At 40.7% G+C, this 13,565-nt stretch overlaps 2 protein-coding genes across 5 annotated transcripts in view; one reads left to right on the top strand and one right to left on the bottom strand.

Moving 5' to 3' along the window:
* The window catches only part of ctnnal1 (catenin (cadherin-associated protein), alpha-like 1), a 135,779-nt gene extending 130,405 nt beyond the window's left edge, over positions 1-5,374 (top strand). For all 4 annotated transcript variants that reach the window (XM_042310014.1, XM_042310012.1, XM_042310015.1 and 1 more), the window contains exons 18-19: positions 3,305-3,388; positions 3,560-5,374. In XM_042310014.1, coding sequence (XP_042165948.1) covers positions 3,305-3,388; positions 3,560-3,724 — 249 coding nt within the window. In that variant the 3' untranslated portion in view covers positions 3,725-5,374. The remainder of the gene's footprint in view (positions 1-3,304; positions 3,389-3,559) is intronic.
* Positions 5,375-6,089: 715 nt separating this feature from the next.
* On the bottom strand, positions 6,090-12,330 carry abitram (actin binding transcription modulator). The gene is made up of 6 exons (XM_024395374.2): positions 12,120-12,330; positions 11,770-11,821; positions 11,418-11,547; positions 7,872-7,948; positions 6,947-7,016; positions 6,090-6,794 (listed from the first exon to the last, which is right to left on the bottom strand). The coding sequence occupies exons 1-6, from the start codon at positions 12,187-12,189 to the stop codon at positions 6,618-6,620; spliced, it is 576 nt and encodes a 191-aa protein (XP_024251142.1). The 5' UTR covers positions 12,190-12,330; the 3' UTR covers positions 6,090-6,617.
* Positions 12,331-13,565: the final 1,235 nt, after the last annotated feature.

Below are 13,565 nucleotides of genomic sequence, written 5' to 3'. Positions count from 1 at the left end.
GAGGTTTAGAAACACTGTAGTGAGAGGTTTAGAAACACTCTGTAGTGAGAGGTTTAGAAACACTCTGTAGTGAGAGGTTTAGAAACACTCTGTAGTGAGAGGTTTAGAAACACTCTGTAGTGAGAGGTTTAGAAACACTCTGTAGTGAGAGGTTTAGAAACACTCTGTAGTGAGAGGTTTAGAAACACTGTAGTGAGAGGTTTAGAAACACTGTAGTGAGAGGTTTAGAAACACTCTGTAGTGAGAGGTTTAGAAACACTCTGTAGTGAGAGGTTTAGAAACACTCTGTAGTGAGAGGTTTAGAAACACTCTGTAGTGAGAGGTTTAGAAACACTCTGTAGTGAGAGGTTTAGAAACACTCTGTAGTGAGAGGTTTAGAAACACTCTGTAGTGAGAGGTTTAGAAACACTGTAGTGAGAGGTTTAGAAACACTGTAGTGAGAGGTTTAGAAACACTCTGTAGTGAGAGGTTTAGAAACACTGTAGTGAGAGGTTTAGAAACACTCTGTAGTGAGAGGTTTAGAAACACTGTAGTGAGAGGTTTAGAAACACTCTGTAGTGAGAGGTTTAGAAACACTCTGTAGTTTAGAAACACTCTGTAGTGAGTTTAGAAACACTCTGTAGTGAGAGGTTTAGAAACACTCTGTAGTGAGAGGTTTAGAAACACTCTGTAGTGAGAGGTTTAGAAACACTGTAGTGAGAGGTTTAGAAACACTCTGTAGTGAGAGGTTTAGAAACACTGTAGTGAGAGGTTTAGAAACACTCTGTAGTGAGAGGTTTAGAAACACTCTGTAGTGAGTGAGTGAGGTTTAGAAACACTCTGTAGTGAGAGGTTTAGAAACACTGTAGTGAGAGGTTTAGAAACACTCTGTAGTTTAGAAACACTGTAGTGTTTAGAAACACTCTGTAGTGAGAGGTTTAGAAACACTCTGTAGTGAGAGGTTTAGAAACACTCTGTGAGTTTAGAAACACTCTGTAGAGTTTAGAAACACTGTAGTGAGAGGTTTAGAAACACTGTAGTGAGAGGTTTAGAAACACTGTAGTGAGAGGTTTAGAAACACTCTGTAGTGAGAGGTTTAGAAACACTGTAGTGAGAGGTTTAGAAACACTCTGTAGTGAGAGGTTTAGAAACACTCACTGTAGTGAGAGGTTTAGAAACACTCTGTAGTGAGAGGTTTAGAAACACTCTGTAGTGAGAGGTTTAGAAACACTCTGTAGTGAGAGGTTTAGAAACACTCTGTAGTTTAGAAACACTCTGAGGTTTAGAAACACTGTAGTGAGAGGTTTAGAAACACTCTGTAGTGAGAGGTTTAGAAACACTCTGTAGTGAGAGGTTTAGAAACACTCTGTAGTGAGAGGTTTAGAAACACTGTAGTGAGAGGTTTAGAAACACTCTGTAGTGAGAGGTTTAGAAACACTGTAGTGAGAGGTTTAGAAACACTCTGTAGTGAGAGGTTTAGAAACACTGTAGTGAGAGGTTTAGAAACACTCTGTAGTGAGAGGTTTAGAAACACTGTAGTGAGAGGTTTAGAAACACTCTGTAGTGAGAGGTTTAGAAACACTCTGTAGTGAGAGGTTTAGAAACACTCTGTAGTGAGAGGTTTAGAAACACTCTGTAGTGAGAGGTTTAGAAACACTGTAGTGAGAGGTTTAGAAACACTCTGTAGTGAGAGGTTTAGAAACACTCTGTAGTGAGAGGTTTAGAAACACTCTGTAGTGAGAGGTTTAGAAACACTCTGTAGTGAGAGGTTTAGAAACACTCTGTAGTGAGAGGTTTAGAAACACTCTGTAGTGAGGTTTAGAAACACTCTGTAGTGAGAGGTTTAGAAACACTCTGTAGTGAGGTTTAGAAACACTCTGTAGTGAGAGGTTTAGAAACACTCTGTAGTGAGAGGTTTAGAAACACTGTAGTGAGAGGTTTAGAAACACTCTGTAGTGAGAGGTTTAGAAACACTGTAGTGAGAGGTTTAGAAACACTCTGTACTGAGAGGTTTAGAAACACTCTGTAGTGAGAGGTTTAGAAACAAATCAAATCAAATCAAATCAAATTTTATTTGTCACATACACATGGTTAGCAGATGTTAATGCGAGTGTAGTGAAATGCTTGTGCTTCTAGTTCCGACAATGCAGTAATAACGAGCAAGTAATCTAACTAACAATTCCAAAAAAAAACTACTGTCTTATACACACTGTGTAAGGGGATAAAGAATATGTACATAAGGATATATGAATGAGTGATGGTACAGAGCAGCATAGGCAAGATACAGTAGATGATATCGGTACAGTATATACATATGAGATAAGTATGTAAACCAAGTGGCATAGTTAAAGTGGCTAGTGATACATGTATTACATAAGGATGCAGTCGATGATATAGAGTACAGTATCAACGTATGCATATGAGATGAACAATGTAGGGTAAGTAACATTATATAAGGTAGCATTGTTTAAAGTGGCTAGTGATATATTTACATCATTTCCCATCAATTCCCATGATTAAAGTGGCTGGAGTAGAGTCAGTGTCATTGACAGTGTGTTGGCAGTAGCCACTCAATGTTAGTGGTGGCTGTTTAACAGTCTGATGGCCTTGAGATAGAAGCTGTTTTTCAGTCTCTCGGTCCCAGCTTTGATGCACCTGTACTGACCTCGCCTTCTGGATGACAGCGGTAGTGAACAGGCAGTGGCTCGGGTGGTTGATGTCCTTGATGATCTTTATGGCCTTCCTGTAGCATGGGTGGTGTAGGTGTCCTGGAGGGAGGTTTTGCCCCTCTGGTGATGCGTTTGCAGAAACTACCCTCTGGAGAGCCTTACGGTTGAGGGCGGTTTGCCAACCAGGCGGTGATACAGCCCGCCAGGATGCTTAGAAACATCTGTAGAAGTTTGTGAGTGCTTTTGGTGACAAGCTCTGTAGAATTTCTTCAGCCTCCTGAGGTTTTAGAAGACACGCTGTACTGAGCCTTTCAGAAACACTCTGTGTGAGTGGACCAATTCAGTTTGTGCACTCTGTAGTGAGAGGTTTAGAAACACTCTGTAGTGAGAGGTTTAGAAACACTCTGTAGTGAGGTTTAGAAACACTCTGTAGTGAGGTTTAGAAACACTCTGTAGTGAGAGGTTTAGAAACACTCTGTAGTGAGAGGTTTAGAAACACTGTAGTGAGAGGTCCCATGTATACATCAGCTTTCCCATGTATACATACCATTATTTGTTTTACCATTATCTATATCTTTATGTTGTAATCATAATTATTACATTCTATCAGACCACCATCCTTGACATGTTTTTGAAAACTTTCTGTCTGTCTCTAGGTGGATTCCTCCATTCAGAACACTAGAGCCATCATTACTGTGGTGATCTACCTCCTGCCAGTCTGTAACAAGATTGTCAGAAAGGTGAGAGATCACAGTTGACATCAGCTCATCTACCAAGTGGTTCAAGTGCACCCTCTTACCAATGTTTACTGGGGTTTGAGTACACTTTTTTTTAAGTACAGATGAATATATCAATGGTGGTCATTTTCCAATGTGTTATTACTCTACCTTGTCCTGTGTCTGTGTCTCCAGTATAAGTCAGAGAGAAGCAGTCTGGGTTCTCCACAAAGCTGGAGGGACAGGCAGTCGTCCACGGCCGTCAAAGACGATGTGCTCAACGGCAAGAACAGCAACGGCTTCGGGGTCAAATCCCTGGAGCAGCATATGGCCAACCTCACCTTCCTGGAGAGCAAGTAGTCCAGTCCAGCGACCTTTGATCCCTAACCTGTATCACCTATCAGAGTTGGAGCGTACCATTGTCGACCACCAGGGGGCGACATACATGAAACGTCACTCACGCAGGCATAATGGCAGTGCACCCACCACTCACACGTGCCTCTGTCAGTGTAATCAGCCCATTTGCTTTGTGATGTAACTGTTACCTGTAGCACATCTCAGCCAAATACAGCAGATGTATGAACAAATATTTAAAAAAATATGCTGTAATGAAATCCATCGCCAGTGCATGATGCCATCACCTGACAGGTCTTTGAATCTCCTTTTATCAATCCCTGTGATTTGGGCTGTTAAACCAGCTTTCTGATTGCCTGGTCCCAGATCAGTTGTGGCTGTCTTATCAACTCCTATGGCCATTGTCATGAGGAGTTGGCAGGACAGCCCAAACAGATCTGGTAGCAGACCAGCTTTCTGCTGTTTCTCTCACTGTTGTACGCCAACCAAATCCCATCATGGTTTAGTAATTATTGAGTGAAATCAATGCTCTCACTTTGATGCCAAATAAGAGAGTAAATGGATGGTTTAATCAGGGTATTATGACACTTGGCTTGCTAATAGACTGAAACATAAGGCTCTTATTATTGCTCCATTTCAGCAGAGGCGGAGACAATTTTATCCAATTGACTTTCTACTGTCTTTAGAGTATTGAATCACATTCAGTGTTTGTGGTATACTGTTTTATGCATTTTTCAGAAGACATGTAAAAGATTGCTGGCCTAGCGCATGAGTCAAATCAACTGTGGTTTTGTAGCTGTTCCTTATGAAGTGTACTTGTAATTAAGGTTATGTCCCAAATGGCACCCTGTTCAGTGCACTACTTTTGACCAGCGCCCATAGGTCTCTGGTCAAAAGTAGTGCACCTAGTTTCTCAAAATATTTTGGCCCGCGACCCCATTTTGGTCCGAATTTTGAAAAAATGTATGTAATCAATGTCTATTACTAATCAGTCTGACACTACTTTTGACAGTATTTCAATCTAAAGTAGGGTTTGAAGTGACTGAAATGCATGTGTAGAGAAGAACATGTGTAGAGAAGAACATCATGTTATTTTCCCCCCTGATTTAGTGCCTGTTCTAATTAGTCCTGTGTGGCTTGTGGGCATTGTAGGTGTTCCTGAGAGTCTTATCTTTCAGTGATGGGGTCATAATATTTAATAGCTTAAACCATTCAAAAAGACTGAGCCACATTTGTAGGAAGAAAACAGAAGCATTATTATAACTGCATCTAGTGGCTACCGGAAGTTACTGATGTGACCCCTGTTCTATGAACCAAGAGCAATTTATTTTCTTTTTTTCCCAGTTTCTCTCGTGACCCCTAGTTTGGAAAACACTGGAAAAGGGTGCCATTTGGGATGCAGGCTAAGACTGCCTTGTGGGCTATTGTGTATTATTATGGTACTTGAAGCACAGATATATACAGGTAACTGCCAAAATATAGGAAACACTTGAGTAAAAGACAGATACAAACTCTGTTGAAAGCAGGTGCCTCCACACAGGTGTGGTTCCTGAGTTAATAAAGTAATTAACTTCCCATCATGCTTAGGGTCATGTATAAAAACACCCAGTTGCCCAGTATTTTGGCTACCATGGCTAGAAGAGATATGTGACTTTGAAAGAGGGGTCTCAAAGGAGCACAGGGGGTTTAAAGGGTGTGTTGGTCTCACACCCTTTAAAGCTGACAAGGTACAAATCTGTTGTTCTGCCCCTGAACAGGCAATTAACCCACTGTTCCTAGGCCGTCATTGAAAATAAGAATTTGTTCTTAACTGACTTGCCTAGTTAAATAAAGGTTAAAATATATATATATATATATATATATATATATATTTTTTTTTTTATTCACCAGATCTCCACCCAATTGAACACTTATGGGAGATTTTGGAGCGACAAAATTATGGAATTTCTATTGGAGGGATGCGACACCATTCCTCCACTAGAAATTCCATAATTGTGTGTTTTGTTAATGGTAGTGTCGCTCCAGACACTTGTAGAATCTATGCCAAGGTGAATTGAAGCTGTTTTGGCGGCTCGTGGTGGCCCATTAAGACACTATGTTGGCGTTTCCTTTATTTTGGAAGTTACCTGTAGCTATAGCCACTGAGGTGACGATTCTGGTACTACTAAACCTGAATGGTTAGTGTGAAGACTGCATAACCATATAAAGCTTTAGAGTTGATTGTGTATGGCTGTAGCTAATGTCATCTTCTGTTGAGTAAAGAAACCACAGATGTGCAGAAGCAGATGTACTTTTAGACCATCTATCCTTTTGACAGTTGAATGATTGATAAACAGAACACAAATCTAAATAAACCTTATTTTTCTTAAAACTGGTTTGATTGTGTCATTTATTAAGGTATGTACAGTAAACAAAAAATACATATTTTTCTAACAGAACAAAAACATGGGCTTGTTTGGTACATAGTCACTTAATAACTGACATAATAGAAATATCTTAGACTTCCTCCTTTGAAAATAAATGTCACGTTCCTTATCAACGATCTTAGTAAAGAGCAAAACATTTTAAAAAAGGTATCTCATAAAACTTAACTGGCTGTGAATTTCTTCATGTTACATCAAAGCAAACAAAACAGTATTTGCCCTGGACTGCCTACAGGTAAGGTAGAGGCTAGAGAACTTAAAGGCACAGTGCATTACCTCCAGCACCCCAGATATCTGCACCGTCATCCACCACAGGCATAAGTCCATATCTGGACAGGGGCATGCACTATGCTGTGATGTAAGTACCTAGGTCTGGCTGGGCCTGAGACGAGGGACCCCCTCCAACAGAGCTGCCACAGGAAAGGTCACTCCAGCTGGGCTGAGGAGAGTGTGAGGAGTCCCTGTGACCTCATTCCTCAGCATGGCTCTGGCTCTGGCTGTGGCTGTGGCTCCGGCTGTGGCTCTGGCTGGGTGCTTTTGGTCCGTTTAGAGACAACGCTCTCGTACTCCTCTCTGCTAAGGAGACCATTAGTGACCGTCTTGCTCTCCTCTATTTTAGGGAGGATGACCGCAATGTATCCCTCAGTGGAAGGCTGGTCAAATACACATGAAAGACAGGTAGGAAAGTTAGCCATGTTAATGGTAATGTGATTTACCATCTCAATGGGGTATATGTAAATGGGGAACATTAGATTGACCAAAGATGTATTTTAACTGGTATGAACCTTATGGAAATGTTTCTCACCTTTCCCAGTAAAAGTTCTGGTCTTTCAAGAATATCCTCATTGACCTCCAATAGCCGACCCCTTATGCAGCTGAAAAGATTAACCAGGATTATAATTCAGGCTAATTTAAAAAGATCTTAGAGTAGTGAATGGCACTAACCATAAAGGGTAGATTATCTGCAGAGGTGAAAATCATAATACAAGAGCATCAAAGGTTGTAATCACCTGTAAATGGTGTACTCCATACCATCTGTACATGTTATTCTACACAAAGGTTGTAATCACCTGTAAATGGTGTACTCCATACCATCTGTACATGTTATTCTACACAAAGGTTGTAATCACCTGTAAATGGTGTACTCCACACCATCTGTACATGTTATTCTACACAAAGGTTGTAATCACCTGTAAATGGTGTACTCCATACCATCTGTACATGTTATTCTACACAAAGGTTGTAATCACCTGTAAATGGTGTACTCCATACCATCTGTACATGTTATTCTACACAAAGGTTGTAATCACCTGTAAATGGTGTACTCCACACCATCTGTACATGTTATTCTACACAAAGGTTGTAATCACCTGTAAATGGTGTACTCCACACCATCTGTACATGTTATTCTACACAAAGGTTGTAATCACCTGTAAAAGGTGTACTCCACACCATCTGTACATGTTATTCTACACAAAGGTTGTAATCACCTGTAAATGGTGTACTCCATACCATCTGTACATGTTATTCTACACAAAGGTTGTAATCACCTGTAAATGGTGTACTCCACACCATCTGTACATGTTATTCTACACAAAGGTTGTAATCACCTGTAAATGGTGTACTCCACACCATCTGTACATGTTATTCTACACAAAGGTTGTAATCACCTGTAAATGGTGTACTCCACACCATCTGTACATGTTATTCTACACAAAGGTTGTAATCACCTGTAAATGGTGTACTCCACACCATCTGTACATGTTATTCTACACAAAGGAGCGAACTCTGTGAGGAACTGTCCTCCCTGGAAATGAAGAAGACACGTGTTAGTTTGACCGTCACAAGTCACAAAATCAAAGGATGTCAATACCACAGTATATGTAATAGTAGTGTAAAATATAATAATAGTCCTAATATGCCAGAGTATCCTTACGGCAGGTAGCCTCGCCGTTAAGAGCTTTGGGCCAGTAACCGAAAGGTCGCTAGTTCAAATCCTGATGCAGACTAGGTGAAAAGTCTGTACCCTTGCTCAAGGCACTTCACCCTAATTTCTTCTGTAAGTTGCAGAGTGTCTGCTAAATGACTAAAATGCAATAATATACATTTAAACGTGAGTAAAGCATTTAAACGTGTTAACCCTCGCAAGGCTGCAGGCCCATCCCCAGCCGCGTCCTCAGAGCATGCGCAGACCAGCTGGCTGGTGTGTTTACGGACATATTCAATCAATCCCTATCCCAGTCTGCTGTTCCCACATGCTTCAAGAGGGCCACCATTGTTCCTGTTCCCAAGAAAGCTAAGGTAACTGAGCTAAACGACTACCGCCCCGTAGCACTCACTTCCGTCATCATGAAGTGCTTTGAGAGACTAGTCAAGAACCATATCACCTCCACCCTACCTGACACCCTAGACCCACTCCAATTTGCTTACCGCCCAAATAGGTCCACAGACGATGCAATCTCAACCACACTGCACACTGCCCTAACCCATCTGGACAAGAGGAATACCTATGTGAGAATGCTGTTCACCGACTACAGCTCGGCATTTAACACCATAGTACCCTCCAAGCTCGTCATCAAGCTCGAGACCCTGGGTCTCGACCCCGCCCTGTGCAACTGGGTACTGGACTTCCTGACGGGCCGCCCCCAGGTGGTGAGGGTAGGCAACAACATCTCCACCCCGCTGATCCTCAACACTGGGGCCCCACAAGGGTGCGTTCTGAGCCCTCTCCTGTACTCCCTGTTCACCCACGACTGCGTGGCCACGCACGCCTCCAACTCAATCATCAAGTTTGCGGACGACACAACAGTGGTAGGCTTGATTACCAACAACGACGAGACGGCCTACAGGGAGGAGGTGAGGGCCCTCGGAGTGTGGTGTCAGGAAAATAACCTCACACTCAACGTCAACAAAACTAAGGAGATGATTGTGGACTTCAGAAAACAGCAGAGGGAACACCCCCCTAATCACATCGATGTAACAGTAGTGGAGAGGGTAGCAAGTTTTAAGTTCCTCGGCATACACATCACAGACAAACTGAATTGGTCCACCCACACAGACAGCATCGTGAAGAACCGCCTCTTCAGGAGGCTGAAGAAATTCGGCTTGTCACCAAAAGCACTCACAAACTTCTACAGATGCACAATCGAGAGCATCCTGGCGGGCTGTATCACCGCCTGGTACGGCAACTGCTCCGCCCACAACCGTAAGGCTCTCCAGAGGGTAGTGAGGTCTGCACAACGCATCACCGGGGGCAAACTACCTGCCCCCCAGGACACCTACACCACCAGATGTTACAGGAAGGCCATAAAGATCATCAAGGACAACAACCACCCGAGCCACTGCCTGTTCACCCCGCTATCATCCAGAAGGCGAGGTCAGTACAGGTGCATCAAAGCTGGGACCGAGAGACTGAAAAACAGCTTCTATCTCAAGGCCATCAGACTGTTAAACAGCCAACACTAACATTGAGTGGCTGCTGCCAACACACTGACTCAACTCCAGCCACTTTAATAATGGGAATTGATGGGAAATGTAAAATATATCACTAGCCACTTTAAACAATGCCACTTAATATAATGTTTACATACCCTACATTATTCATCTCATATGTATACGTATATACTGTACTCTATATCATCTACTGCATCTTTATGTAATACATGTATCACTAGCCACTTTAACTATGCCACTTTGTTTACATGCTCATCTCATATGTATATACTGTACTCGATACCATCCACTGTATCTTGCCTATGCTGCTCGGTACCATCACTCATTCATATATCTTTATGTACATATTCTTTATCCCCTTACACTTGTGTGTATAAGACAGTAGTTTTGGAATTGTTAGTTAGATTACTTGTTGGTTATTACTGCATTGTCGGAACTAGAAGCACAAGCATTTCGCTACACTCGCATTAACATCTGCTAACCATGTGTATGTGACAAATAAAATGTGATTTGATTTGACTATATTAACAACAACAAAACATTACTTCAGTTTTAGCAGTACATACCAATGATTTGTTTTGACGCCACCACACCTCCAACTTGGCACTCCCACACCATTGTAAAAAATATTTAACTATAGAAGACATTTACTAATGTCTACATTTGTTTTTAGTAGTGCTGATCGATTAATTGAAAAGTAGGTTCATTAATTTGAATTCTATTTTTTTTATGTGAGCTCGATGCTCACATTTCAGTTTCTCAAGAGATAAATCAGATCCAGCCTGAACTGTGAGATGTCCTAGGGAGTTGTAGTTTCCAACAGGCCAATATTAACGCACATAACTTGGTAATTAACTACAATACCCATAATCCACTGTGCATCTACTTGTCCGGCCTGCTACATTAGGTTAGTGTGCTGCAGCCTGGAGAGCAGAATGGCAATTGTGAGGGGATATAGAGAGCAGCTGTTGCTTTGCAGCCGGGTACCCTAGTGGTTAGAGCGTTGGACTAGTAACCGGAAGGTTGTGAGTTCAAACCCCCGAGCTGACAAGGTACAAATCTGTCGTTCTGCCCCTGAACAGGCAGTTAACCCACTGTTCCCAGGCCGTCATTGAAAATAAGAATGTGTTCTTAACTGACTTGCCTGGTTAAATAAAATTAAAAAATTAAAAACAATTCGCAAGGCACCTCTACCTGAAAATACATGATCTAAGTGAATGACAGTTGGTATTCATCAGCAGTCATAAAAGTATGCCTTATTACCTTTGAAGAACTACAACAATTGTGATTTTGTCAGGCAGCAGCTCTATAGAGATGAGATGACTTGGAATTAAATAATAAAGTTATAAAATAAAAAATCTAATATACACAACTTAATTTATTCACATTACTTTACTTTAAAATATTTATCGTTAATAAGTGATAAGCAGTTAATTGTTGGTTAATTGTTTTATTCTGTATTGTTACAGCATTCAACCTAAATAATCAAAACCGAACCGACCTCAAGAAGCACTAATCGCTCAGCACTTTTTGGGGCCATGTTTATTCTATTGCATACTTTTAAATTATAGGTGAGCTAAACATTAAAAAAATGCTATATTAAAGTGTATATTAAAACACTTTCCTTAAAGGTTTTTTTTTTTTGGTACTAATGTTACCCTCCCCACTATAAAAATTAATTAATTAAATAGCCTACATTTTAATGAAATATAGAGGACTACTTTTCTGAAGAGTGCCAATATGGCCAACCCATTGATTCAAAGCCTCTCCATGGCCAAAACACAGCATCTTCAAAACCAGGATTTATAAACATTGGTACATACTCTCTTTGACTTTCCAGACACTTTGTTATGCAGGCGACTGCAGCCAGCGCTGATCTGATAGTTGATGCTCTTGATTGACCTCCCGTTCTGAAGGATAGGGTGACTCTCTGCCAGGGTGATGACACAGATTCTGTCAAAAGAGATCCACAGGAACACATTAGCGCCATGTTTAAATTTACAGAAAATAAATCATGTTGTCTGTGGAGGTAGCAAAGCAAATTGTTGATTAGCTTTGGGACAACATCGGGAGTGTTGTGTCCCAAAGTAACGCGTTGATGAGCTGCAGTTTTGTTTATGAGCTGCACATTGGCAATTTTAAGTAGGAAATGAACACATTATCTTAGCCAGCTACCTGTTTGAATGCTGAAGAACGCACTGGTCTTCATAATCCTTGCCCTTGATATCTAAGCACAAAGAAGAATACATCGTTCGTTACAACTTTATTCATTCATTTAAAAAAAAATACGCCAGTGGTCCGCAACCATGGACAAGGAGGGATACGGATTTGAGGTTTTTGGGACCAGCCCAGTTCTTAAAGAAATGAGTCAACTGCAAATTCTATGAAAATACATCGCAAAAGCTGTCAGGCTAGCTACCATACCCAAAGCCAAAACACACGTGTTGGTCTCATGTCGACACCCAGTGTCAGTGGTGAACACTGGTTACGTTAGCAAAAATATGTCTAGTTAGCTAATAAGTTACCTGTTTTATACCATCGAGTGTAATACCGATCGATGACAGAGGGTGCCTTATTATGCTCCATGTCTTCCATTGATACAAGTACTAAAGGGCATTAGCTAGCTAGCTAAATAAAAGACAACTGTTTGACAGATAAATGTACAAATGTTTCGATTTCGTGACGGAGTGTAAACACTGTTACACACTTCGGGTCCGTCCCTTTCAAAAATCCGGAAGACTTTCAAATTGAAATTTCAAACGTTCCGAGAACCTTTTAATCAGTTATGAAATTACTTGATGTCAACCAAAGATGTATATATACCCAGGGTTGGGTAGGTTGCTTTTTAAATGTAATCCGTTACAATTACTAGTTACCTGTCCAAAACTGTAATCAGTAAAGTAACTTTGGGATTACCCAAACTCGGTAACATAATCGGATTACTTTCAGTTACTTTTGGATTACTTTCCCCGTAAAATGCACTAGAAGACAAAAATTAATATTACCAATTGAACGACATCTATTGTAGAATAAGTCAATGTTAGAGTGCACATAGCTTGTCATAAACGTATGTTGCATTTTACTTTATGGTTATGTAGGCTTCTTCTAAATCATATTTTTTTACTACAGATATTAATATGATTTGGCTATATCTTTACATTAAAAACCAAACTCGGTCATATTTCCATTAATTACAATTAATTTATTACCCCTTTATATTCAAGAATAGCACTTGGCAATATGGAAATATAGATTAGCCAAATTGTAATTAACCTACTCTGTTGTTTATGATTTAGATTTTGTTGATTGGGGTCATTGTTTCGAGAAATACTGCTCTTATAGAATGGCATGCTTTGAGCACTACCGAAAAGTGCTATTTGCATGTGAAACATGTATGCCATAGTCTGCATCTGCTATAGGCCTATTGTTTATATTGTTTGTTGGTGACACTTTGAATACCCAATCATTTGCAGAAATGTGTCTATAAAAAGGGCGCGAGTTTGAGGATGTGTCCGTTAAGGCCTACAGCACGAATTAGAATGAGCAATAAAAGCCCCACAGTATGGAGAACAATACCACGGAGGAGTTGGGAGAACCTCTGTCAAAATGTTATTCCAAAGGATGGGATCTGCACTATGCAGCTGTTGCGAGAGCGCATTTTTCACTGGCTGTCTACTGGTTACAAAAACAATGCCAGATAGGCAGTTTAAACGTGTTCAATTCAACCGTTATTGGGTTAAAATACTCATATAGCCTACACTTGTGAACAGCCATCCACAACAACCACAATCCGTAAGGCGTAAATAGCTAAATGAGAGCGCAGCAGTGTGATTCACCTCAATGCGCTATGTAGACATCAAATCAAATTGTATTTGGTCACATGCGCCAAATACTACGGGTTACACCTTACGGTGAAATACTTACTTACTAGCCCCTAACCAGCAATGCAGTTAAAAAAATACTTATAACAA

The sequence above is a fragment of the Oncorhynchus tshawytscha genome, linkage group LG31, assembly GCF_018296145.1.
Source record: "Oncorhynchus tshawytscha isolate Ot180627B linkage group LG31, Otsh_v2.0, whole genome shotgun sequence".
Taxonomy (NCBI): Eukaryota; Metazoa; Chordata; class Actinopteri; order Salmoniformes; family Salmonidae; genus Oncorhynchus; species Oncorhynchus tshawytscha.
Note: the sequence above shows the minus strand (reverse complement) of the source record. Positions and strands in the feature narration are given on the sequence as shown.

Coding starts and splice junctions, on each gene's coding strand:
- abitram (XM_024395374.2), bottom strand. CDS start 12,189: ATGGAAGACATGGAGCATAATAAGGCACCCTCTGTCATCGATCGGTAT. Junction 7,949..11,417: donor TGTCTGGAAAGTCAAAGAGA/GTATGTACCAAT, acceptor CTTCATTTCCAG/GGAGGACAGTTCCTCACAGA. Junction 7,017..7,871: donor GTGGAGTACACCATTTACAG/GTGATTACAACC, acceptor TAATCTTTTCAG/CTGCATAAGGGGTCGGCTAT.